The sequence below is a fragment of the Sorex fumeus genome, unplaced genomic scaffold (genome assembly GCF_029834395.1).
Source record: "Sorex fumeus unplaced genomic scaffold, SorFum_2.1 ptg000128l, whole genome shotgun sequence".
In the NCBI taxonomy this organism is placed as follows: domain Eukaryota; kingdom Metazoa; phylum Chordata; class Mammalia; order Eulipotyphla; family Soricidae; genus Sorex; species Sorex fumeus.
The window spans coordinates 58,482,535-58,509,252 of record NW_026606185.1 but is presented as its reverse complement, the minus strand read 5'-3'; the positions used below and the strand labels follow the sequence as shown (position 1 = coordinate 58,509,252).

General features: G+C 39.1%; 1 protein-coding gene across 1 annotated transcript in view; it reads right to left on the bottom strand.

Annotated features, from left to right (window-relative positions):
- Positions 1-26,718, bottom strand: part of WDR7 (WD repeat domain 7) — a 352,939-nt gene that overhangs the window by 184,739 nt on the left and 141,482 nt on the right. Inside the window, exon 20 of the mRNA XM_056137959.1 lies at positions 17,445-17,558. Within this exon, the coding sequence (XP_055993934.1) occupies positions 17,445-17,558 (114 nt within the window). The remainder of the gene's footprint in view (positions 1-17,444; positions 17,559-26,718) is intronic.

The window sequence follows — 26,718 nt, the reverse complement described above, 5'->3', positions numbered from 1 at the left end:
CTTGGGGCTGGAGCAATAGCACAGCGGGTAGGGCATTTGCCTTGCATGGGGCCGACCTGGGTTCTATTCCCAGCATCCTATATGGTCCCCTGAGCACCGCCAGGGATAATTCCTGAGTGAAGAGCCAGGAGTAACCCCTATGCATCACTGGGTATGAGCCAAAAAGCAAAAAAAAGAAAAAAAGAAAAGAAAAAAAAAAGATCTCTTGTATGGTTAGGTTTTTTTGAAAAAGCAGAATTTTAACAAGGTTTTTAATTGGCCATTTTAACTGGGCAATCATTTGAGGTTCATATGTGAATAAATGAATGCCAATTATGGAGAAGCCTTATTAAGACTAAAACAATCTTCTCATGAAATTAATAAAATTCCAGTTTTAAACTAGTTCATATTTTATGTTCATGTCTTTTTCACTTAGCTCTAGTATCTCACTAGAAAACAAAACAAAGCACAAAAACTAAAATTAATGACAAATGCATTAAAAAAAACTGTTGAGAGTTTTCCCTTATGGGAAAAAATTTAATGCCCACAATACTTGGCGTGTCTTGTAATCAAAAGTAAATAAATATAAAATAAATGTAGAAGGTGCAGAAACTTAGAAATTATTATTTTTTTCATATTCATATGTCCAAAATGATCCCCCCCCCAAAAAAAACACACTGTGCCTAAACTCCTCCTTTGATGTGGTCACTCATTGATCATAGGTACAGCTCAGCATAAACAGAACAGGTGACTGGAAACAATAAATATGAGAAGATAGGGACCTAAGATGCTGGAGCAAGGACAGGAGTTTGATTCCATCACCACGTAATTCTGTAAGCATCACCAGTGGGGTGCAGCCCTGGCAACCCCACAATGCTGCTGGTGTATCTAGGGTATCCCCAGCATTGCAGGGTCCAAGCAGCACCAAGTCAGAGGCTCTAGTGCTGAACCAACATCCTGGCTGACCAAGAATCACCTCAGAGGCCTCCAGGGCCTTCCCGAGCTGGCATGGTAGCCTCCCCAAAACTAGTTCCCCAAACAAGATTCTTTTGGGGGATTGGAGAGGCACACCCAGTAATGCTCAGGGCTTATTTCTGCCTCTGCACTCAGGAATCACTCCTGGTGGGGCTCAGGGAAACCTATGGGGAGCAGGGGATCAAACCCAGGTCAGCTGCATGCAAGGTAAGCCCCCCACCCGCTAAACTATCTCTTTCGCTCCCACAAAACAGGATCCTTACGAGAACACCTGTTTTAGAATAAAACGTGTGCATAAGGGTCAAAGAACATACTTTCGGATATGAAATGCAGGTACAATGAAGCCATGATAAGAAATTTTAGAATATACTACCATGCCAAGTGCTTGCTGATTTCCCTAAAATTAATTCATGCAAAAACGGTTTACTTTTGTGGGTCCTATTCTTCTTCGTAACATGGTCTTTTTGGAGAAATTACTTCATCTTCATTTATAATGTTGGTGATCAAGACATAAGTGCTGAATAATATCTCTGAGAATCTGGCCGGAATAGAAAGGTTCTAGTTTCTCCACCCTCTACTGGTTGATAGCTCTGTCAGAGGTGGAACAGGATTGTGGGATCTCTTCTTCATGTTTTCTATTCTTAAAATGAATTAAACAGCCCACTCTAAATGGTGACCACTGTTATGTGAATGTCCTCAATTAAAAAGAAATCAAATTTTCTAATAACTAAACTTAATTTCCAAGTTTTTTCACTAATTTTTTCCACACATATTTTTCTTTAAGTCTAGTAGTAATGATTTGATAGTGCCTTTTCTAATATAGTAATCCAAATTAGAGGTTACAAAACATTCAGAATTTTACAATAGTGAGTTATTAAACAGATTTAGCTTGTGACATTTTTACTTAAATTTGTTGGTGATTACAGCTGATGAGAAACATTAATGAATCCAATAACATTTTTCTACACGGCCATTTTGAAATGTCAGCCATTGCTAATCAATAGACTTCTTTTCCTGACTGGTCGCAATGGCTAGCAAAATGGTCACAATGACGAACTTTGAGATTTCTTTACACTAGTCCCACCAATATAAAGCGTGACCCAAATAGAGTCAAGAGGTGAGGTTTATGCCTCTCCACCAAGAAAAGGGCCCATTAAATTAAGGGTAATAGCTACATTTATTTCTAAAATTTTTCAATGCCTAAAAATGTGATTTTTTTCCATTTTAACACCTCTAAAGAGAACTGTACCTTAACTGCACTGACATCTGTCACTCAAACAGATGTCAACTCATAAACCTCACAAAACACAAGTTGTTTATGTAAGTCTGCTTGTGACAGATGTTTATCAGCCCAGTTCTGAGCTATCTTTGACTAGAAGATACATGGGGGTATTATCTGGTGTTTTAATCACCAAAAAAATACACGAACAAAATTCAGTTCATATTAAAATTCCAATAAGGTTAATCTCAGGAAAATTAAAAAATTACCCTAATTTGAAATGACATGCTGGTTAGTAGACAAATGGTCAAAACTAATTTCTTAGATGTTTTTATTTTAAGGCTTTCCCCCCACCCCCACCCAAAGAAAGAAATAGAATAAAGCATCTATCACCTAAAAACAAAGTACTCATATCCATTCACATGATCACCTTTTGCACATAATTTTAAGAGAACAAAATCAAGAGTTGCAAGAATTGATGCTTAATTAATTAACTCTTTATAGTTAAATTAACTTAATTAACTCTTCATATGTAGCATTTGAAGAGATTACGACCAATAAAGATTGTAAAAAAAAAAAAAAGAAAAGTCCATACTTTATACAATAGCAATTGCCGGGATAAATAGATTGTAAAAAAAAAAAAAGTCCATACTTTATACAATAGCAATTGCTGGTTATGGCGGACGGGTTCTTAAGGAGTGAAGGCAAATTAAAAACGCCTTTGATCTCTGGGTGACTGGCTGCTGGGGGAATCACATCCCGAAACGTGGCTAGCAGCATCTGCCTCGCCTCTGAAATGAGGCCCAGCAGGAGCTGCGTCCAGGGCCCAAATCGCGTGGCACCGCATTGTCCCCAGCGCGGGGGTAGGGGATGGTCGGCTGGGAGTGGCAGATGGTTTCATTTGTTCTGTATTTCACCCTCCACCGAAATGTAGGTGAATCCTGGCCAGAGCGGTACTGTCTCTGCACCTGTTGCTTTAACTTCAAAAAGAACCGACTCCTGTTTAGAGGACACTAAAGGGGGAAAGCTGTTAAGCTTAGGCTCAGCCACTGAATAAAAACAGCTCACTACTTCGGCTGTTATTACGCAAAGCTTCTAGCATCCAGTGTAAAAAAAAAAATTAATTCACAAATAACAGCGGTTATCATCCTTAAGATTTTCAGGGTCCATGTTAAACGTCATTTGCTAGGTTATTAACTGGTGTGTGATAGAGAACACAAACTCTCTGTTCGTGGATATGAGGAAATCATTCATCTCAGTCAAGTGCAAATACTTCTGGATTTGAGAATGCCCTAGTTTCCAAGACAATGATCTACGGAGTATTTACAGGAATGCATAATGGTTTGATTAGGTTTATGTCTGATTATGTTTTTAAAGTTACAAAAGATAAAGTAGAATAGGGAGGTCTAATATTCTTCTTATCAGTGTAAGAAACGATTTGGGATTTTAAAACAAAAAAATTCAGGTCTTTGTAGCATTAATATTGTTATTTTTATATCTAAATATGTTTGACTGCATCTAGTCCATAAAAATGAGCAAAGGTTATTACACTTTTTTATTTCTTTTTAAATTTTAAAATTTTAGTTATTACGTTCTGTGTAAAGAGTCAAACCATTCTTCAGGAAGTAAAGAAAAGCTTCAGTTCCTCACCTCATCTCCATTTTCATTCTGCAGAGCTGCATTTTTTAGCTTTTGACATAATCCTGGTGTTACTACTTTCTAATTTTTCAGTTTCAGTTTAGCTGATCTTTAGGTTTCTATGTCCCTATTATCGTCAGTGAAAATTGGGTTCTTCAAATTTACACAGTTGACCTTCACAAGTCACACAGAAACCACACACAGACATTCTCTGCTTCCCCACTTTCATTGCAGTTTTTATTAAATTAAGATCAGAACCAGTGTTTATATTTTCATGATGATATGCTCGTGATTCACCGCTTGACCATGTAGCTTATCACTCATGATAAGTTGTTCAATAAGATTCCCCCGACCCTGCCTCCCTGAAGCTAATAATTGTCTATTCCTATTCTTTACTTGATTTCCTGATTAAATAACTGCCTCTGCCTCCCAAATCTTACTCAGTTGTGTAAACCTGGAGTGCAGGGAAGGAAGCTAGAGAGCAGATATCAAGACTTGCCAGATCCCATGGCCGCAGTTCAATGCATTTGAATAACCCAAGCAAAATCAATCCCATCAGGGATTGAAACACTTCCCAGGAGGAAGGGCTGCTGGACTTGGAAATGCAAATGCACACCTCCCAGATCCTCTGTCCATCTCACTCTCAGGAGGCCCCAGTCCCAACAGGTCTGTCCCTCATGGAACAGTGGGACAGGACCTGGTGCATTCCACAGGAAGCCAGACTTGATAAGCAAGCTAGGGAACACGGGTCACAGAATCCCAAGTTTCATTTCCTTCCTCCACTCCATCACAGCGATGCCCATCCTCTGATAGCTCCCAAGCAGAGAGCATGGCATGTGAGGGGCATTATTTTTGAGAACTTACATTTCTAAAAATGTCTTCATCCTACTTTTCCTGGCTCACTGACATCTTGGGTCTACCTTGTCTTGCATTTGAATATACCCTTTAAAAAACTAAGCAAACAAATAAGCATTTCTTTTGTCTTTGCAGATATAAGAACTAGATTATGCATTTCTATGTTCTTGTCAAGGATGGTGAAGATTTATTTTCATCCTTTATTTTTATTGCCTTTTTTTTTTTTTTTTTAGAAACACCTGGTGGTACTCAGGACTCACTCCTGGCTCTGAACTCAGGGATCACAACTGGCAGGGCTCAAGGGGACCATGGGGTGCCGGGAATTGAACATGCCTCAAGCTGCGTACAAGGCAAGGCCCTACCCACTCTACTACTGCTCCCGTCCCACTTGTATTACTTTTTAAGCTATACTTTCTAAGTATATTAGATTCACTGATTTTCAAGTGGTTAGATCAGTCTCCCTCCCAATTTTCACTGATCACTACACTGGCCAAACAGGTGTAAATATGCAAATAACTTTCTCTCAGCCATTGTCAGTATAAATAAATATAATCTTTTATCACCACACTGGCCAAACATAGGTATAAATATGCAAATAAACTCTCTCTTAGCCACTGTCAGAATAAGTAAATACAATCTTTTATCACCATACTAGCTAAACATTGGTATAAATATGCAAATCAACGCTCTCCTAGTCGCTGCCAGAATAAATAAACATAACCTCTTAAGAAATTATTTCCATTTCATCAAATATTTCACTCCTCTGTCAGACAATAAATGAAATGAACAAAATTGTTCTAGAAATTATAAAAATTTACCAGTATTTCATGAGCTGGCTTTTAGAACTTTCTGGAAATCTGCATGGAAGTTTATTTATTTTTGTTGTTTGTTTGTTTGTTATAGGGCCATACCCAGCGATGCTCAGGGCTTACTGCTGTCTCTGTGCTCTTATGGCAGATCACTATTGGCAGGCTCAGAGGACAACATGTGGTGCCAGGGACTGAACCTGGGTTGGCCAGGTGCAAGGCAAGTACCCTACCAGCTATACTATTGCGATGCTCCTGCACGGAAGTTTAAATGTTACCCATTTTTCTCTGTAAAACTGAAGTTTCTCAAGCAGATTTGTGTCTGGCAATGACCTAAACTTATCAAAAGAACTGATTTATAAATGATTTGTAACTTTGCTACAGACGACTTTATTTATTGAAGCAAGTCACTTACAGAGGTGGTGGAAATAAGTGAGGGCAGGGGGGATGGGAACAAGCACACGTTTCTTGCGCACCTATTAAGTGCCAGTTCCTCTAAGCAGGTGACACGTGTCATCTCTCTAATCCTCAAAGCAACTGTGCTGGCCTCAAATTTAAAGAAAAACGATGCTTGGCCATGAACTTGCACATGGGCACATAGTGAGCAAACAGGGAGCTGAGGCTGGAATAGCCCCCTAGATGCTAGAGCTAGTGTTATCATTGCATTTGTCTTCAAATATTCTATTCGGACAGACCAGCCCTTCATCTAGCAGATTTAAATTGTTTTCATTTTGTTTGTCCGTGTCTATGAAAAAATACACGGGTAAAACTCTTTAAAACATATAAAATTCGTTTTAGGTCCAGGTAGATATAGCTCAATGGTGGAACATTAGCTTTTGCATATATGAGGCCCTGGGTTTGATTCCTGGCAACACACACACACACACACACACACACACACACACACACACACACACACTTTTATACCCCAGCAGCATCAATTTATTAAGCTTTCATGATAATGGCTCTTCAAATAAAATTTCCCAACTCTATACTCAGCATCTGATAAGTGCTCAATATCTAATTGACGCCCCAGAGTATCTGCTGAATTAAAAGGAAAAAACACAGAAGTAGAATTTAGTCCAATAGGAAGGAGGCCAATACAATCCTTTGATGTTTCGAGTTCATTCTCTATAGGCTTTGTAGTCGACCCTACTTAAAACTGCACACAGAATGTGCGTTCCAATGAATAGAACTACTGGGAGAAGATCGGCCCAGCCCTCCCTCAATGCCCACCTCCCGGGGGTGTTGAAAACTCTATACTAACATCCGGGGCTCAAAGACATTCCTGTTCTCTCTGCTTTGCCCAAATGCATGTATGGGCAAAGCCCTACTAATCGCCAGTGCTCATCTAGCCTGAGCACATTCATGTCACACAGGCGTGTGTGCACAGAGGTATGAATACCCTGTATGAACTCCCTAAAATACAGCTGGCCCCTCTCAACTCGACGCACACATCGGGGAAGCTTCCCCAGATGTAGGTCTGTGGCAGAGCTGCAGTATGCGTCACACAGCCAGGCCCCGGGCCTCATGCCCACGGCCAAACTCTGGAACCAAGAGAAGGAAGTCCAGAAGTTCTCCCCGGAATGGGCTGACAGGAAAGCAGAAGGCGCAGAGGGCTGATTAAATTTTAATCAGCTGGTTAAGTTTTATACTTTGAGGTGGTAGTGGTGGAATCGAAAAAAATATAAACACAGAAAGGACAAAGAGAGCTGAGCTGCGTTAGCTTTCCTGAAACCTTTTAGATTAGGTTTCCTTCATTTACCACGCCTGACTTTATTTAAGATGCAGTTATTTAATAAATAAATAAATAAAGAGGCAGCACTCACACTTCATTTTCATCCTATTTGAGAGGGAAAAACTCCTCCTTCTAGTATATTATTAGAAAAAGAAACATATTCAAATTCATGATTATCTTTCTTTGGAACAGCTGTTAATTTCTAGCTGTTAATTTCTAATTTTATATGTTTAATTTCATTTGTGATTTTAAAAAGTTTCAAGTCAAGAATAAAAGCCATTACATTTGACAATTAATTTTAATCCGGAAGATTTGAGGATGCTGATCAGTTTCTTTTTATCTTTCTGAATATTAAAGTGATTACATAAAGTCCCTAGGAGAACTCTTCAAAACGCCTCTCCATTCGAAATCCTGCTTTTCCCCTTTAACATTGTGCAGGAGAAGTAATAACTCACAGGTGTGACATAAAGTCTGTGAATTATGAGACAATGTTGTCATTACTTTTGTGAATCATTCCTTTTGGTCATATGGGTTTGAAATCAATTATAAGGGTAATTCATGTAATATCCAGATATAGAATAGTGTGCCACCCTCCAATGCAATTCATTCTTTCTTGGGAAGTATTACTACACAGATCAAAGGGGGAAAAAAAAACTTACAAAGTTTATCCTAAAGGCTATTCTAAAACCTGCATGGGAGACTTTTATTTATTTTTTAGCATTCCTAGCCAAATATGGGCTGGAGCGATAGCACAGCGGTAGGGCATTTGCCTTGCACGCAGCCAACACTGCCGACCCGAGTTCGATTCCTCCGCCCCTCTCGGAGAGCCCGGCAAGCTACTGAGAGTATCTCACCCGCATGGCAAAGCCTGGCAAGCTACCCATGATGTATTCGATATGCCAAACACAGTAACAACAAAGTCACCAATGGAGACGTTACTGGGCCCGCTCGAGCAAATTGATGAAACACTGGAGGACAGTGACAGTGAACCAAATATGTGTGCTTTATCCTGCTTACAGTTATGAGAAAGAATATAAACTATGAGGTCTGGAGAGATAGCACAGCAGGTAAGGTACTTGCCTTGCACAAAGCAAACCCGGGTTCAATCCCTGGCATTCATATGGTTCTCCAAGCACTGCCAGGAGTGATTCCTGAGTGCAGAGCCAGGAACAACCCCTAACTATTGCTGGATGTGCCCTCCAAAACTAAAAAAGAATATGAACAATGAAATGAGAACATCAAACTTTCAGCCTTTGTAATGTGCATGGTTTCTATGAACAGAAAGTAATTCTAATTCTATGTAGAAAATTCCAAAGGCCAGGGTTGTAGAGTACTTGCCTTGCATGTGTGAGGGCCTGGACCTGACTCAGCATCATACACATAAATTTATATACCACAAAAAACTTATCTGACATCAAGAATATAGTAGAATGAGGATGGTGTTTGTTTACATGCAAGTTTGACACCACATATGGTTTTTCAAGCCCTTTTTGAAGTGATCCCTGGGCAACAGAAAACTTCAATGATCTGGTTTAACTCACTTTAATTTCAATGCATAAGTTGAATGGCCTGGATTCATCTCTGGACATGGCTATTTCCTATCTGTGGAAATCATCTTGATATGGAAATCAATGACCTTTATCAGCTGTCACTTAACCCTTATGTGCCTCTTTTATTTCTCTGATAACCTGGAAGCAAATATGAAACTTGTGACATTGATCTGCTGTGAGGATCCCAACACGGTAGCATAACTAGTGAGCTGTTGTGGTAGCCACTGCTTCAATCTGTGATATTTAAGGAGCTGGAGGAAAGGATGTCAACAGCTATTTGACCGACTCCTCCCAGGCATATTCTATGCAAACACCATTCGTATCCAGAAAAAGGTATTTATAGAGCTGCTGTTGGAAAATGCTGATCAGTTATGAACAATTATGAACAATGTGGTGGCAATGTAAAAAACTAGATCTTACGCAACGGTGGGGTTGCGGCAAACATGACCAGAAAGGCTTCAGGAAAAAGGTGGCACTTGGGCTGGGTTTGCGGGGATGCCACGTGAGAGAGTTGAGAGTCCACCAGCCAGATGGTAAAGTGCATGCAAAGTACAAGTCATGAAACAGTTCCTCCGGGAAATGAAGTTCATTCTCTCCTGAACAGCTGATGAAGGGCCCCAGACACAAAGCCAAGGTGTAGGGCTTTGGGGTGAGAATCAATGGGATTAAGCAGCACTTAATGAGGGTAAAGGGGGATGAAAGGAAACTCTCAGAGTAATGGAAGATGCGGCCTGGAGTGGGGCAGGGGAATCAAACTGGGAGACACTCACCGGAGAATAAAATGAAAATCCAGTGTAGGGAGAATGAAAGGCTGAACCTAGGTATTCTCAGTGGAATGGAGAAGAGGGGGGAAATAACTGGGAGATATTTAAAAGGTGCATTTCCGAGGATCCTGTATCATGTACTTGTGCACATGGTTGGAAAATGAGAAGCGGGGATCATCCTATAGTTTCTAGTTTGGGATGCTGAATGGTTAAGGTACATTCATGATGCCTTTGAATGTGAGATAATAAAAAGGAGACTAAGAAACCATTGTGATGCTTTTAAATAAGGTATAAATACAAAATGAGGGGGTTTGAGGAAGAAATATGAGCTTATTTTAGTCCTGGTACTTAGGTACCTCTGGGGACTTTGGGTACCTAAAGGAAGCTATACTAATGAGATGGGGACTAGGGGAAGTCAGCACTGGAGATACAGATTTGAGAGACATAAAGTGTAAATGGCACTCAAAAGCAAAGAAAATAAAAAGGGAATGACACTAAGGGAAAATATGGAACCAGAAAATGACTAACAACTGTATTTTGCTGTATTTTAGTATTCATGTCAGAAACTTGCAAAAACCATATATAGAATGATACTCTCCTTAACATTCTATGAACAGAGACAATCACACACACACACACACACACACACACACACACACAAGAAATTCTTTAGTATGCCTCTTTTTCTCCAGATTAAAAAGGAGAACAGAAAAGAAAATTTGGAATGACATATTTTACACAAAAAACAATAAAACCAACTTGTATTTTTTAATATTTGTATTCATGGAAATTGCCTGGTAAGTAGAACATAGCCTTAGTAATTTACTACTATCAAAAATCATATGATAGTTAACTTTTATTTTATAGCAGTTAACACTCTAAAGTCAAAAGCAAGTGTACTGATGATTTTTAATGTTCAGTAGAGGCGCTGGAGAAACTGCACAGAGGGTAATGTTTGCCTTGCACTCCACAGACCCAGGTTAGATCTCCAGCACCACAGAGCATGACCAGGAGTGATCCCTGAGCACAGAGGCAGGAGTAAGTCCTGAGCAGCACTGGGTACTTCCCCCAAACAAAACAAGAACAAGTTTGGGTAGAGCTGGTTCTCCTTTAGTTACTGTTAACTCTAAATTAAAGACAGAAAAGGGAAAGCAGCAACATAGATCTCTCACTCTAAATGAGTCACAGACTCTAAGAAGCTGAAAAAGTGCTTTGATTTCAAAATGCGTAATGCCTCAAATGCTGTTCTCTGGAACTTATCTGTACTTTAATTGGGTGAATTTCCTATCTTTCAGTCACAACAAATGTATAAACATTTTATGAAGAGGGCCTTTAGTGAATGGTTAAATGCACAAATCAATATTTATTTAGTCTCAGACTAGACATTCTTTTCAGCTCTATCTTAATATCCTGGAGATGTTGACTTTAGTGTAGGAGTACATGTTAAGATGTCGGTTGTATATTAATGACTTCAAAAAGCTAGACAGAACTTTAAACAATTCATTTTAGATCATGCACTATTTAATCATGTTCACTTCTTTTTTTGTTTGTTTGTTTTTGTTTTTTGGGCCACAGCAGGCTATGCTCAGGGATATTCCTGGCTCTGCACTCAGAAATTATGCCTGGTGGTTCTGGGGGACCATATGGGACCATATGGGATGCCGGGGATCAAACCCGGGTTGGTTGCGTGCAAAGCAAATGCCCTACCTGCTGTACTATTGCTCTGGGTCCTCCTGTCCACTTCTTACATTTATAGTCTAACATCATAATCACCCCTTTAAAAATGGCAAATGATAGTATTGCTTACTAGAAAAATGTAAACATGATGTGATGATTTTTCTCTAAAGAAAATAATCTCTTGCTATTAGAATAACATATTGCAGTATTTTTTTTTTTTTAAAAATCCGGTGGTGCTGGGGATTTAACTCAGGGTCTCACATGTACAAGGCATGCACTCCCCCACCAAACCTCATCTCCAGCCCTTGACATTTGCGGTTGAAATAAAGACATCCAGCAATTCTCAAGCTTATATCTGATATCACACATAATGAAGGCAGGCTGTGCAATCATCTATTAAAGAAAAAAAAAAAGGAAAGACCTGCCAAATTTCCATGAGTTTGGGGTCGGGGGAGAGTGGTGCGGAAAAGCACACATATGAGCTTTGGCATTGGGCAGAACTCGGGGTCAGCCTTGGATTTCATATGTGCCCTGTGAAGCGGCCTGAGTCAGTCTCTTCATCTCCATACCTGGGGAAGAGCTAGCATCACTTCAAACAACACAGTGCTTGGTACAGAGTAAGCCATCAATTGAAATTCCTTTTTATTTCTCTCACCCTTTCATTTTTTTCTGTCTTTCTCCCCAACTTAAAAATAACTAATAATAACAGCAACAACATTAAATTTAACTTTAATTTGTAAAAAAAGGAAAATGCCACAAATTCAGTCAACATGCACCTAGTCCGGCACTGTTTACTTATGCTGCAAGCACTTAAATCTATGGGCTGCACGGCTGATCTAGTACAGACCTGTCTCTTTTTGACAATGTCAGTGACTTCTGACCCTTGGTCACTGTTATATGGTCAGTTTGTCCTTGCTACGCTGAACAAGAGGCAGAACACTGGCGTTTGATTGCTCCTTGGAAGAATAGAGTGACTTTCTTAAAGACACCCATGCATGTTCGGATGAATCGCCACTGAAATTCTTTTTCCACTCCCAGGGGGAGAGGAAGTGGAAAAGATGAAACATTCAGGAGATACAGAGCTTCAACTTCGCCCAGAATTCCATCCTTTATCACAACAAAACTATATGAAGATCATTTGCACAGTGACCCTAAATGATCAAATTAATGAAAGGTTATGGCTTATCTAAAATTTTTTTCTGTGTGGATCAGTTGCCAATGAGATTCATTACATTTGTGTAACTATGAGCTAATAATATAAAAATGAAAATAAGGATTCATTATTTTGAAATATTGGCTATCATCTATGTAAACATTTAAATTGCAATACTAAAATTAAACATATATATATATAATATGCACACAAAGGCAAACACATAGGTATAGAGTAATAGTCATGTGATTAAAATCACAATCTAAAAGCAACTGCATTTCTTTTCATATTAAAGAAAATACCACACCTGCTGTTAAAAGGGATTTTTGCAAAGAGCTGAAGGGATTTTTGAAAAACCTGAAATAATTCTACTGAGAAAGAAAGTATATTTCACATGTATACTGTACAATATCTTTTTAAATGTGGAAGAGGTTTCAGTCTTTTTCTACAGAAAGACATTAATCTGCAAAAACTGCTAATATGGCTTTGAAATGCAATTTTAAACACAAAGTTAAAGAATGTAATGAACCTTCAGCTAGAATGCTAAGTAAAAGCAAGTGTGTGTGGACCAAGGCACACTGGCATTACTTTGTAGGGCCGATCAATAGATATTAGCTTTAAAAGAGAGATAGAGAAAGGAGCTGCGGCATATTTCTGAAATGACAGGGTGAAGGTTTAAATTGTCTCAATCAAGACGCAATTTTTTCTTCCCAGTTTTTCCAGCTGTTCTCTTCCAGTTAAGGCTCTTCATTTCAAATAAATTTAATTAGTTCCAATTGATCATAGCCAACACTCACAAAGCTTTATCCACGCTTCTTTACTTTTGTAAGGCAAACATTAACAAAGACGGCTAGGCTAAGATTCTGTGCCATAAAACAACAGTTCTACCTCATTCATTCTCACCCGAAAGAACAATTTCAAAAATGATCGCTCGGCCTATAGCAAAAGCACTAAATTGTGCTTCATATTTTTAATGTTATCTTGGTTAGACTGCTTAGCTGCATTGAAGCATTGAGTACCATAAGATTATAAAAAGAAAATGTATTCACCTGTGCATATTAGTATTTGCCTACCTAGAGTTTCCAAACAAATATTCATTCAGAACAACAGGAAACATATCTGTCATAAGATGATTTCTATTTGTTTTATAAGGATATGTTATTGAGGAGATTCATTATAAAGAACGGGGAAAAAAACACAGTTTTCTAAGTGACTGGCCAGAGTGGCCAGTTTCTCCTGTCGTACTTATAGTCTGTACCAGAATCAGATTATTGCGCTTGAAACGGGCTTCTCTCAATGCATCTACCATATTTTTCATAATTCAATTTATATAGGATTCTAGTCAATAAGAAGAAATATTATTTTCTTCTAAACCCTCACAAAAATCTATACCACATCTTAATCAAGTCACACAATCTGAAGGTAACCCAAACGATCCAGGCAGGCGCAGCAGGCAGGCTGCTCCTACAACGTGTTAAGGAAGCCTTTCTTATTTAAATTCTCTGGATATTGAACATTCGTGCCTTTAGTACCCGTGGCAGCAAATGAATGCATCAACTGATCAAAACCTTTCATAACATGTATTTAACTAAACTGCTTACAGACAAAAATGAAGTTTCTGGAGCATCAACTGACTGCTCCAAAATAATGTGCATTTTAAATGCTTGTGGCTTTTTGAAAAACGAAACCACAAAATAAAAATAGGCATGTGATAGATTGCGGGGCAATGTCTTTGGTTGTTCATAATAAAAAAATATGAATGCACTGACTTAATGCTTACTTGAATACTCAAAAATCCAGCTTTTCCCCCAGAAAGCAAACTGTTCTTGTATTAAAGGGATTTCTCCCCTATAAGTTAAATTGCCATTTTTTCTTTTCTTTTTTTTATTGAAGAACCATTGCACTACATCATTAGGCAGCTTTCAGGGGTAAAGCACTGAAAATCAACACCTATAACCCCTTGACCGGTCCCAAGTTATGCCCCATCCTCATTTCCTGCTACCCGGCCTTCTCCCTTCCCTTCTGGTAATCACTAATTGTAAACCACTATTTTATGAACTTGAAGGCCCTTAAATTTTATAGGATATTGAAACATAATAAGGCCTATCTAAAACAGCAATAAAAAGGCAATGAAAACTGAATTTTTAAAAACTGCAAATGCAAAAACATCCTTCAATAAGCACTAAAGCAAATTTATAAACATAAAGATCAAACATCTTTCAGAAAATCTGGAATTTATATTTATATTTCAGCTGAATTTAAATCTCTATGTTTCTATTAAATTTGTAATTCCACGGGATGTCAAAAGAACACCTAGTCGCCCACCCACGAGATGGTCAGACTTCTTCCTTAAAACCCTGAACAAACGGTCTGATGCTCGTGTTCCTGGAGCGAGCGGACACCATTGGGCTACACTAGCATGCTACAGGGACGAATGGAGATGTTACTGGCGCCCGCTCAAGAAAATCGATGAAAAACGGGATGACAAGTGATTACAAGTGATTATATTTCTATTTCAGTTGAAGGACTGTTTTAATCAAATGAATACACTAAAAATAATTTAAAAGCAACAAGTAAGTGTTAACTGGAACATCTTGTTTTCCTAGCATACTGAGTGTTCTCCCATTTATACCATTACTTATGTGTAGCAGTGACAGCATACAAAAGAGGTCACTTGGAGCTGGAGTGACAACACAACAGGTAGGGCACTTGCCTTGCACACAGCCCACCCAGCTTTGATCCCTGGCATCTCATATGGTCCCCTGATCACTGCCAGGATCAATCCTGAGCACAGAGCCAGGAGTAAACCCTGAGCACTGCCAGCTGCGGCCCCTTGAACAAAAAACAAACAAACAAAACAGTGGCCACAGTTTTCAATGTAAATATTTAAGGCGGATCTTTAGGTCACCTCAATTTCTCAGAAAAGGCATTTACAAGGCATTCAGGTGGTAACAGGTAAGAATCTGCCAACATAAGGCTTTAAGAGGAAAAAACAAAAATAAAAAACCCTGGCATTTTCAGTTTGAGCCCTCTCCTCAGTTTGTCTTGAATTTTTTTTTTAATTTTCCTGGCCTCTTTTCAAATTATTGATTAGTGTTAACTACTATTTATTCCAAGTAGTATTATGTTTTCTGACTTAACTTTTTAACTATCCCCACTAAGCACAAAAATTTACTCTTCTTTGTTTTTTAGGTTGATATTATAACATTTATTAAAATGTTATGGATGGGTACGCTGGTATATAGTATTGAAATTAGGTGCATGAAAAACAATTATTAATAGTGCTGTAAGCCACGGAATCTCAATAAAAACAAAATAAGCAACTGTGTATCCCAGAGTGATTCAATAAAAATAAATCAAATAATATCCGCTTGGAGAGAAGTTGCCACCACGCAAACCTGGTGGGCCAGGTCTCCAGATCACTGGAACCTTCTCTGGATGGGGCAAACTGAGTTCCTGTCCTATTGGGGGACCCAGCAGTCCACCCTCACCCACTTCTCACATTTGAACGGCTGCGACCCAGAACCAATTTTAGAGAAAAGCTGCAGCCCTGCCAAACATGGTCCACCAGGACCAGGCGCTGTGACGCTAAACCATCCTAGTGCCCGAGTTGCTGGAGTGAACAGCCGCATACGTGGCCTGCGAACATCTCCAAATTTCACAGTATGACAGCAAAGTAGGAACATAGAAAATTAAACAGGAGAGCTGTGTGTATGCTCACTAAGCTCAATTAGTGAAAACAACAGAAGAGTCACTAGCACCTAACACCTCAGCAACCCCAATATGAAATAATATATGTTGGAACAAGCAATATAAAATAAATTATTTTGTGCCTGATAAGGAGCAGGCTGGGAGGTGGCTGGGTTACCTGAGACACTGGTGGAGGGAATGATGTTGGAATACTAAATATTAAATATGAAATGACTATTATGATCAACTTTGTGAATCACAGTGTATAAAGTTTCAAATATAGAACATAAAAATATTCTGCCAGGGAAAAATATACAAATAAATTCTGTCACTGAAAAAACAAATAACAATGTTATGGGTTAACAGAAACAACAAACATAAAATTAAAATACAAGCTATGTAAAATTCTCAACTAAACCCCAAAGTAATAAAAACAAAAAAATAAAGCTCCAAAGTGCCTAATGTATTCATTCATTAGGTAAATAACTAAAAACCTAAGAAAGAGAAGACACCCAGTATAATAAAGAACTGAGAAACAACTGGCAATATTCAGTTACAAAGTTGTGGATTTTGTATCTTTTTCACAATTATTCTTAATGTCAATAAGTATACCACATTGTTCTTATTCTCTGTGCATTAAAAGTAAACTGAATTTCTGCAGAGATCCAGTAACTGAAATTACTTTAAGCCTAAAGAAAGGTTAAAAGTAAATTTTACTTTATGCTTCATTATGTGATAAATAATAAAGATAAGAGTGATCACTTACTGAACAAAGCAATTAACTTGAAAACCCAGCATTCAGGGGAGGAGAAATAGCACAGCAGGTAAGGCTCTTGCATTACCTGAGTTGACCTTGTTTTGATCCCAGCACCCTATAGGGTCCTCCAAGCCCTGCCAGGAATGATCGCTGAGCCCAAAGTCAACCCTGATCAATGCAAGGGATGGCCCCCAAACCAAAAAATAAAACATAACAAAACGCAGCATTTCTTTCTATCATATAGGTACAAAGAGAACGTTCTCTTGTGCAAGGTATATTACAACTTGAGAATTCTTCACTTTACCTTATAATTGCAAAACCTTTTACAACATTTTTAATAGTGTTTCTGTACATGTTCCAAGGCGTTAGCAATGACCCTCGCTTCTGAATCAGAAGGTCTCCAGGAAACCAAACGCACAGTTAGCAGGTTCATTGTCCCATCGACAATGCACAATCCTGAACCAAACAAACACGTCCACATCTTCCCACTTCAAGGTCAAAGAGGACACAGGAGAGTCACAAAAAGCCAGATAGTCCATCAATACGAGTTTCCACCCTTTCAGACTCGAACAGACTCAACTGCACTCTCAATAACCGACAAGCCCATCTATCATGGGACAGGCTCCCAGACAGCGCTGCTTACCGGTGGTGATGTCATCATCCACCAGGTCATGCTCCTCCTCTTGCACTTTGGCTTCCTGGCCCGCGGCATCTGGAGCGGTGCTCATGGTCTGCAAGGCTTCTGCTGTGACTCCGGCTACAACAAACAGGAGTCCGGGGTTTAGACGACAAGCAAACAGGAAAACAAAGGTGAACCCAAACTCTCAACTCTTTTTGTTAGCTGCCAGCACAGTATATTCTTTAACATACAACCCATCGGGGCTGGAGATAGTTCTGAGGGAAAGTGCCTGCCTTGCACCTGGCAGACTTGAGTTTAATCCCTGGCTTCCCATATGGTCCCCCAAGCCTGTCCAGGGGTGTTTCTTGAGTGCAGAGGCTAGAGACACCTCTGGGCATCACCAGGTATGGCCCTAAAGCAATTCCCTATCCCGTAAATGACAATCTATGAGGCTGGCGAGATAGTATAGCAGGTAGGACACTTGCCTTCCACACAGCTGACTGGGTTTGATCCCCAACATTCCATATGGTCCCTGGAGCCTTGCCAGGAGTGAAACCTGAGCCAGGAGTAATCCCTGAGACTGTTAGATGTGACCCCAGCCACTTAACAGTAATAATAATAATATTAATAATAATAACGATAAAACAAAATAAAGCTAACATTTACATAGCAACAAATTAACAATCTGGATGAAAATTGATCTCACCTAATCAGAGATGTTGGATGATGCTCAACACTAACAACTCCTGCTACTAAATTAGCAGCAGCTCTTTCCAAAGTTCCTTGGGCTATCGCAGAAGGTAGGATAGAATATGACAGCCTAACTGTGAGGAATCACTGAAGCATGTGTGCAAGTCCGGACCCCACCACGCCCTCTATGCAGTTCTGATGCTGTGCCAGGCAGCTGCTACTGAGGACATTCAATAAGAAGCAAACTTGGACATCTCAAAGGCACCAAGGCTGAAAGAACTAGATGTAGCTATACGAAAAATGGCCTTTTGATTCACATATCCTAAAACACCCTAAAGATTATAAAACATCTCATCAGAAAAAAAGAAAATGACAGATCAGTTTTCTCATATATGTGACTCAAAAATCTATTTACAAAATAAAAGCAAACAAATGGAGTGACATAACTAAACATATGAGGGTTTTGGGGTTTTTTTGGTTTGTTTCTATATTTTGGTTTTTCAGACAAGAGGAACCCCTGACAGTGTTGAGGAGTTCCTCTTGTCTCTACACTCAGGAATTACTTTTGGTGAATTTTGAGGTATCTTACAACCCAGGTTAGCCACATGCAAGGCAAACTTGCAAGGCAAACTGTTGTACTATTGCTCCTGCCCCACATCAGATTTAAACCAGGAAAGCAATTCTGGTCCCATATACAAAAATCTATCACAAGTACCCAAAATATTAATGAATCTAAAGAAAACCATAATTACACGATTATAGTAATCATCTGACAAAATTCAGTATCAGTTCATTATTAAAGCAACAAAAAGGGAGACTAACACCCAGGAATGACTGAGATTAGTACCAGGAATTTTGCTCCATGACTGGAAGGCCAGCCACACGTTCTAGGTGAAAAGGAAGCTCAGATAGAGAAGAGAGCACCAAATAAAGGGTATTGTGAGGACCCTCCCAGGGTGGGAGAAGCATGCTAAAAGTATTCTATAGACCAAACATGATTGCCACTCAATGCCTCTCTTGCAAAACACAGTACCCAAAAGAAGAGAGAGAGAACAAGGGGGAATACCCTGCCACAGAGGCAGGATGGGACGAGGGGGATGGAGGGTGGGGGGGATGCTGGGACCCGTGGTGATGGATGACGGGCACTGGTGGAGGGATGGGCACTTGATCATTGTATAACTGAAACCCAAGCACAAAATTTGTAAGCCTATAATTGTACCTCATGGTGTTTCACTAATAAAAAAAGAAAAAAGTGTCATCTATCCTATTACAGAAGTAATTATATAATCAAAACTATATGGTTTTATGTGAGCGGAACAAATATAATTCAGAAAAAGGAGCATGTAAAAATATGCTTAGTTCATGCTGAAAGTAGACTATATACCAAATATGATTGCCACTCAATGCCTCTTTTGCAAACCACAACACCCAAAAAGCGAGAGAGAACAAAAGAGAAAGCCCCACCACAGAAGCACCACAGAAGCAGGGTGGGATGGGGGATGGGGGATGAGAGGGATACTGGGATCTATGGTGGTGGAAAATGGGCACTGGTGGAGGGATGGGTATTTGATTATTGTATAATTGAAACCCAAATACAAAAATGTGTAAGTCTACAACTGTACCTCATGGTGTTTCACTAATAAAAATTTTTTTTAAATTGAAAAGGAAAAAAAATATATGCTTTGATTTTTTTCAAATCAATGGAGAAGGGTTAGTCTCTTCAAAAAACGGCTTGAACAAATAGCTATACAGTCATGGGGGAAACACGCAAATGTTGACCCCAGGTTCACATACTGTACATAATCAACTAAAAAATAAAAATACAGTTTTAGAAAATGAATAGCCAGGGACTGGAGACAATACAGTGGGTAAGGCTCTTGCCTAGCATGTGGCAGACCTGGGTTAAATCCCTGAACCCTACCAGGAGTGATCCCAGAGTGCAGAGCCAAAAGTAAATATGAAGCAGCACCAGGTATGGCCCAAAATCAAACAAAAACTTTTTAATTAATTTTTTTAAAGATTGGCAAAATAGTCTAACTTCAGTCAAAATGGATATTGAGCTGAACAATCCAAATCTTTTTTTCCCCACTGTCTGTCTGTCTCTCTCTGTCTCTCTCTCATCTTGCTTTTTTTCCTTTTTTTTTTTTTAATTTTTATTAGTGAGACACCATGAGGTACAGTTGTAGACTTACAATTTTTTTGTTGGAATAGATAAAGGCAAAAGAAACAAAGAATGGAGAAATCAAATTACTAAAGAAATATTATTTAATCCACAGTATTAAAAACATCAAAGGAAAAAGAATGTATTAAAAAATCCCTAGCAATAATTTAACTATATTATCTATAGTATTTAGTAACTTTCTAGCAAGGTCTTATGAGAATAGGCATATATACAGAAGACACTGAATGAAAAGCAAATCTGCAGGTCAGAAATCAAACTGGTGGCCCAAATCTTAGGGTGCGGTCAGAGGACTAACTATGAAGTAGAATGAGCAAATTTTTTTTTAATGAAAATAATCTCTATCTAAAAGTGAGAATAGGGATATGACCAATGTCCCACTGCTTTTAAACTCACAGAATGCACACCAAGGGTGAATTTACTATAGATAAGTATAACCTCTCTGTATAAAAGTTAGACTTTTAAGTATACAAGAGAAGGTACTACATCACAATCACTCAAGACACCCTAGTAAGACTATGCCAAAATGAAACCCAAAGACTAAAAAAGTGATCTTTCTTTCTGGTACAACAACCAAAATTTTAGAAGACTAAATATCTAATTTCTACTATCTATGAGATGATGAAATATTTCTGAGGAAATGTCCTTATGTTTATTAATACTTTCTTCTTTTGGCCAACCCAATAGTGCTCAGGAGTTAATTCTGGCACTGCACTCAAGAATTACTCCTGGCAGTGCCTGTGGGACCATATGGCATGCCGAGAATCAAACCTGGGTTAAGACATGTGCAAAGCAAATGCCCTACCTGCTGTACTATCTCTTCAAACCCTCTTAATACTATCTTATAAGCGATGCAAGGTGCATACTTATGTTAATCTGTTTCTTGTATATCTCAAAATCAGTATCTTAAATGTTGTCAATTACATGGCGTGCATGCTGTGCCACTTTCTTCTGCTCTTGATGAAGTGAGATTACTGGTCAAATTATACAATAAAATTCTAGCACTAGCACTATCCTCCCTTGTTCATTGATTTACTCAAGCGGGTCCAGTAACGTCTCCACTGTGAGACTAGTTGTTACTGTGTTTGGCATATTGAATACGTCACGGGGAGCTTGCCAAGCTTTGCCACGCGGGTGAGATACTCTCGGTAGCTTGCCGGGCTCTCCGAGAGGGGCGGAGGAATCGAACCCACTAGGCCGGCTGCGTGTAAGGCAAACACCCTACCACTGTGCTTTTCCCAAAATATTTGGCAATCATAAACATCTCACAAAGCTTCAAAAGATAGAATCTGAATAAAAGAGTACCTTCAATCCAGTGACACAAATTACATTATTTAAACCTACTAAAAATTATGGGCTAGAGCGATAGCACAGCGGTAGGGCATTTGCCTTGCATGCAGCTAGCCAGGCCGAGCTGGGATCAATTCCTCCGCCCCTCTCGGAGAGCCTGGCAAACTACCAAGAGTATCTCACCCGCACGGCAGAGCCTGGCAAGCTCCCTGTGACATATTCGATATGCCAAACACAGTAACAATTAAGTCTCACAATGGAGACGTTACTGGGCCCACTCGAGCAAATCGATGAACAACAGGAGAACTGTGAATCATGACTGAATAGTATAGTATATGCAGGGTCAGAGATGTAGCTGTACAGGGCCGGAGCGATATTACAGAGGGGAGGGCATTTGCCTTGCATGTGGCTGACCTGGGTTTGATCCCCAGCATCTCATATAGGCCCCCAAGCACTTCCAGGAGTGATCCCTGAATGATGAGCCAGAAGTAGCCCCTGAGCATTGCCAGATGTGACCCAAAAAGAAAAAAGAAAAAAAAAGAGATGTATTTGTATAACACTTGCAGTGCAAGTGTGAGATCTTGGATTGGATCCTGGAACCTCCAAATAAAACAAAAAACTAAGTGTGCTTTGGGAAAAAAATAATAAGAAGGCACAATAAGGAAATTATAAAGAAAAAGAAAACATAATGGAAAAGTGTAACATACCTAACCTTGAATCCAGATTTCACAAAATTACAACAACAAAAGGGTGCACGTACATTATGGCAGACAATAGATCCTATATAGTAAATCAGACAATAGTTCTATATAGTAAATCAGGAGGAAAAGGTGGAGGAAAAGAAAAACTCATGATTGAGTAAATTTGGATAAAGCGGGAATGGGTTATGGCTTTGGAGGTGGGTGGGAGCTGGCAAGAGACATGAAGCAATGAAGAACAGGGGGGACCATTAGAAGACCCTCATGTCTTAAGATGTAGATACATCACTCTGCATTGTTAGACTTAGCCAAACCAAATATATGTGATTTTTAAATCACTCAGGAAAACATTTCAATGCAAATGCTATGTAGAAATGCAGTGTTCACAATCAATGGAATGAAGACCTACTTGCCTCTCCCCACCCATAAAATCAGGTACCTCATTCCACAATTTCTCTTCCAAAGGCTTTTAAATCAAGTTTACAAACATCGTTTCCCCTACAGGTTACTACTATCCAAGGAATAATAAATAACATGAACTTCTGACTTCGCGTGTCATATGATTAATAATCAAAGATTAAATACTAAATTTTAATAGAGTAACATTTAAAATACTGCGAAACCAATATTGAAATATAAAACCATTTGAGTTCATTATAATTTTATTATCTCATTGGTGATTGGGTGGAAGTGATAAACAATATTGGTAGGAGTCGGAGAGAACCATATATATCAGGATATTTATAAATATTCACAAAAATTATCTATCTCATTCCCACATCGTATAGATCTGCACGGGAATCGAAAAATGGATCCAAAAGGAGAGGAGGAATTTTTTTATTTCGTCAGTCTCTCCCAACTGTGGCTTTTCAGCAGTCCAATTAACGAACACTCGAGGCAGTAACTTGGGATAAACCTTTACTCTGAAATGGAGTAAAAAATTCTCCATGAGGAAGGACCATGTGTGGTGGAGAGCAGAGCGGAGACAGAAGGCCTGGATTTATTGGAAGCAGGATCTCTGCAGCTCCTGACCACGCTGGCCCCGTTCCCCGCAATCCTTATGACAGACAGACGGGCTGCCTCGCATTAATTCACTTCACACCACTTCTATCGATCCACGGCCGGTTCCCTAGTCTCTCTGCACACATTGCCTGTCTGGCTGCCTCCATCCACATCAGCACATACACACAAAGGCCAGAGCAAGATAACCTTTTGCTTTCCATTAAAGACACAGTATCCACTTTTCCTTCCTCGGGAATATCAAAAATACAAAATAGAACAGTACAGATGTCCAGGAGAAAAGTCTTCCTAGAGGAAATGTTGAGTGTTTATATCTCTCTCAAAAAAGAGAGGGATGGTTTCAGTTTATCAAAAACATGTTCGCTGATTAAAGGCCACAAAACAATTAGAGAAATTTCTAAATGAGAGAAAAAATACACAAAATGCCCTCAATGAGCCTGAATGTGAACAGAATATCATTAGTTTTGATCTATATTTTTAGGACTGTGAGAAACTTTTAGGAAATAAAATACTTTTCCTAACTAATATTTTGGTGGGAGTTTATTTTTTTAAGAAAATTCTTTTACATAAATTATAACTATAAGCAATCCTTAAAGTAACATGCTGGAAACATACGGAAAAATACTTACAGGCTAAAATGAACCTTTAGGATGTATACTTTATTAAGAGCATGCTATTGGGAGAATATAAAGTTGTAATATTTTTAATAAGAACCTGAAAGCTAAAACAAAATAAAAAATCACACCTAATACTTTTAATTCATCGCATGCACTTCTTAAAAGATTTCTGTTTGATTTGCAGTCTATGAGCTGACTCAACACCAATTTTGGTTTCAGAAGACACAATAAAACAAAGATTTACTGTTCAACCTACAGTGTGTTAAGAAACAAAGGCAAATCTATCTTGACATAGAACCGAACTAAAGCATGAACTTAATATTATAACCTCTGGCTGGTTTAGAAACCCAAATTCTAAGCAGAATTATTTATCTCTGAACTGGGCAAACATGTTCTCCTGGAAAAGAAAGCCCCTTTACTCTCTTTTTCCCCTCCCCTCCCCCTCCTCTCCCCTCTTCCTCTCCCTGTCTCTCTCCTCACTCTCCCCTTGCCCACCACTCACTCACCCCTAGCCCAGCCCTTGCCCCTTTCTAAATTTACCTTGGCAGAGGTCACACTTCCAGGTAGTGAAAAACACAATGCATTAAACAGGATACACTAAGTCTGTTGTTTTTGATCATTAGAATTGCTAAGAGTCTAAGGAAGAGAAACTGAGTTTAAAAAATTAACGATATAGCTCTAGAAAAATGAAGTTTTGGGCTGGATCTGAAAGATACATAGTTTGAGTAAAGGGCAGCCAATCAAAGCAAACCCCTCACTGGAGTGATGAAGAGATTGGTGAACATGAATGATGTCCACATGAGTATAAGCGCTCATGGAGTGGCCAGGATACAACCAAACCCATGACAGGTATCAGAGACACCAAGGGGACAAGGACATAGTGTCAGCTTCCAAAATTCTCATCTGGGAGGTGAGGCCCAGGGGACTCATCACCAAACTGTTAGCATAAGAAACCACTTGATGTAGGAAGACATCTCCTACAAGCAAAGTGAGAAATGATTTCAAAGGACTCAAATGAGGCAGGTGATTCTGAAACAGGATGACTTGGAGCCCTAGAAGGTCCCTCAAATGCCAGAAGAAGAGAGGGGGAAATCCAGAGAGCCCAGGTCCATGTTTTCACACGAACAGAGGGGTCTGTGCGTGGACAGAATGAGAAGGTTTCATTTGCAGACAGGCTAGTACCGTTCTTAAAAGGTAATAACTGGGTTCAGAGCATCAGCACAATGGGCAGAGCAACTGCTTTGCACACAGTTGGCCGGTTTCAATCCCCCACATCGCAAATAGGCTCCCAAGCACGACCAGGAGTAAACCCTGAGTAGCACTTGGGGTATGACTCCAAAATTTGGGAGGAGTTTGGCGGGGAGTATAAAAGTCACTGGTAGTATGAGGGAAAAATCAGAAGAGTCTCATACAAAACTTGAGGGAAGGATACTGAAGAAAGATCTATTCAACAAAATTTTTAATAATGTTTATAGTAAAGGGGATTGCAATAAATGAGATATCACAAAAATATTTACATTAGAGAAATAAGGAAGAAAGACAGATTTATAAGTGCATTAAGTGAAAAAGATGGCAAACCCATCTAAAGAAAAAACAGGGGCTGGAGTGATAGCATAGCGAATAGGCATTTGCGTTGCGGACCTCGGTTCAATTCCCAGCATCTCATATGGTCCCCCAAGCACTGCCAGAAGTAATTGCTGATTGCAGAGTGAGGAAAAACCCCTGTGCATCAACGGGTGTGACCCAAAAAGAAAAAAAGAAAAAACCAACTTATTCTACATAGAATGAGATGCAGCCGAGAACCCCTGCTCAGAGTGCCCTGTGGTCCAGAGTTCGCTAGAACCACGTCACTTGCCGTGCACATGGCAGATTCCTTAGACCCCAGACCCACCACCTCTGCCTCCCAAGTACCAGGCACAGAGCCAGGAGCAGACCCCAGAACTGACAGGCGTGTCTCCCCAAACTGATCCCAAAACTAAAATAGATAAAAAGAAAGGAAATATTTGAATTGACGCATGTTTGGGAATTTACCATAGAATGAAACAAGATGAAGAAAATTCCAGAAAGAGAAAATGACTCTGATGTGTGGACAGAACTGGAAGCAAAAGTAGTGTGAAAGAAGGCAAGAACATGAGCTTAAAAGGATATAGAAATTCAGACCCCTGAAGGCCATGAGAACAGAACGTACACAGATATTACAAAAGATTTTATTTATTAAAGCTCCAACATGGCACAAGGAGGAAAGAGGTCACAGGCAATAAATAAAACTAATTTTTGTTGATAATATGCAACTATAATATAACTATATGTAACTAGAGTTATATAAACTATATAAACTTATCTAAAAATACATTTATATAAACCACATGTAGTTACATAAACTATATATAACATATAAATATATATTTATATGAACTATATAAACAAATATATATGTATTTATATAAATTTATACAAACTACATAACATCTATAGTTATATAAACTAAATCTAAATATAATATAAATATATTTTTAACATTGCTAATATTAATGACTTAACAATGACAGTCAATAAGAACTTTAACACTTGAGGTTTTATGGTAAGATTACCTATCACCTTCCCTTGCCAGAGCCAGAAGCATGTGCCTGAAGAAAGAGAAACTGATTTTTATTAGTAGAGTATCCAAAAACAGCAATCCATGAGAACAGTAGCTGACAATCCAGCCAAGCTGCCTTGTAGTCTTGAATACAACACAATGGATCCAAGATATATTCATGATCTTATAAGACATAAGAGATGGACAGTACACAGCTCTGGGATGT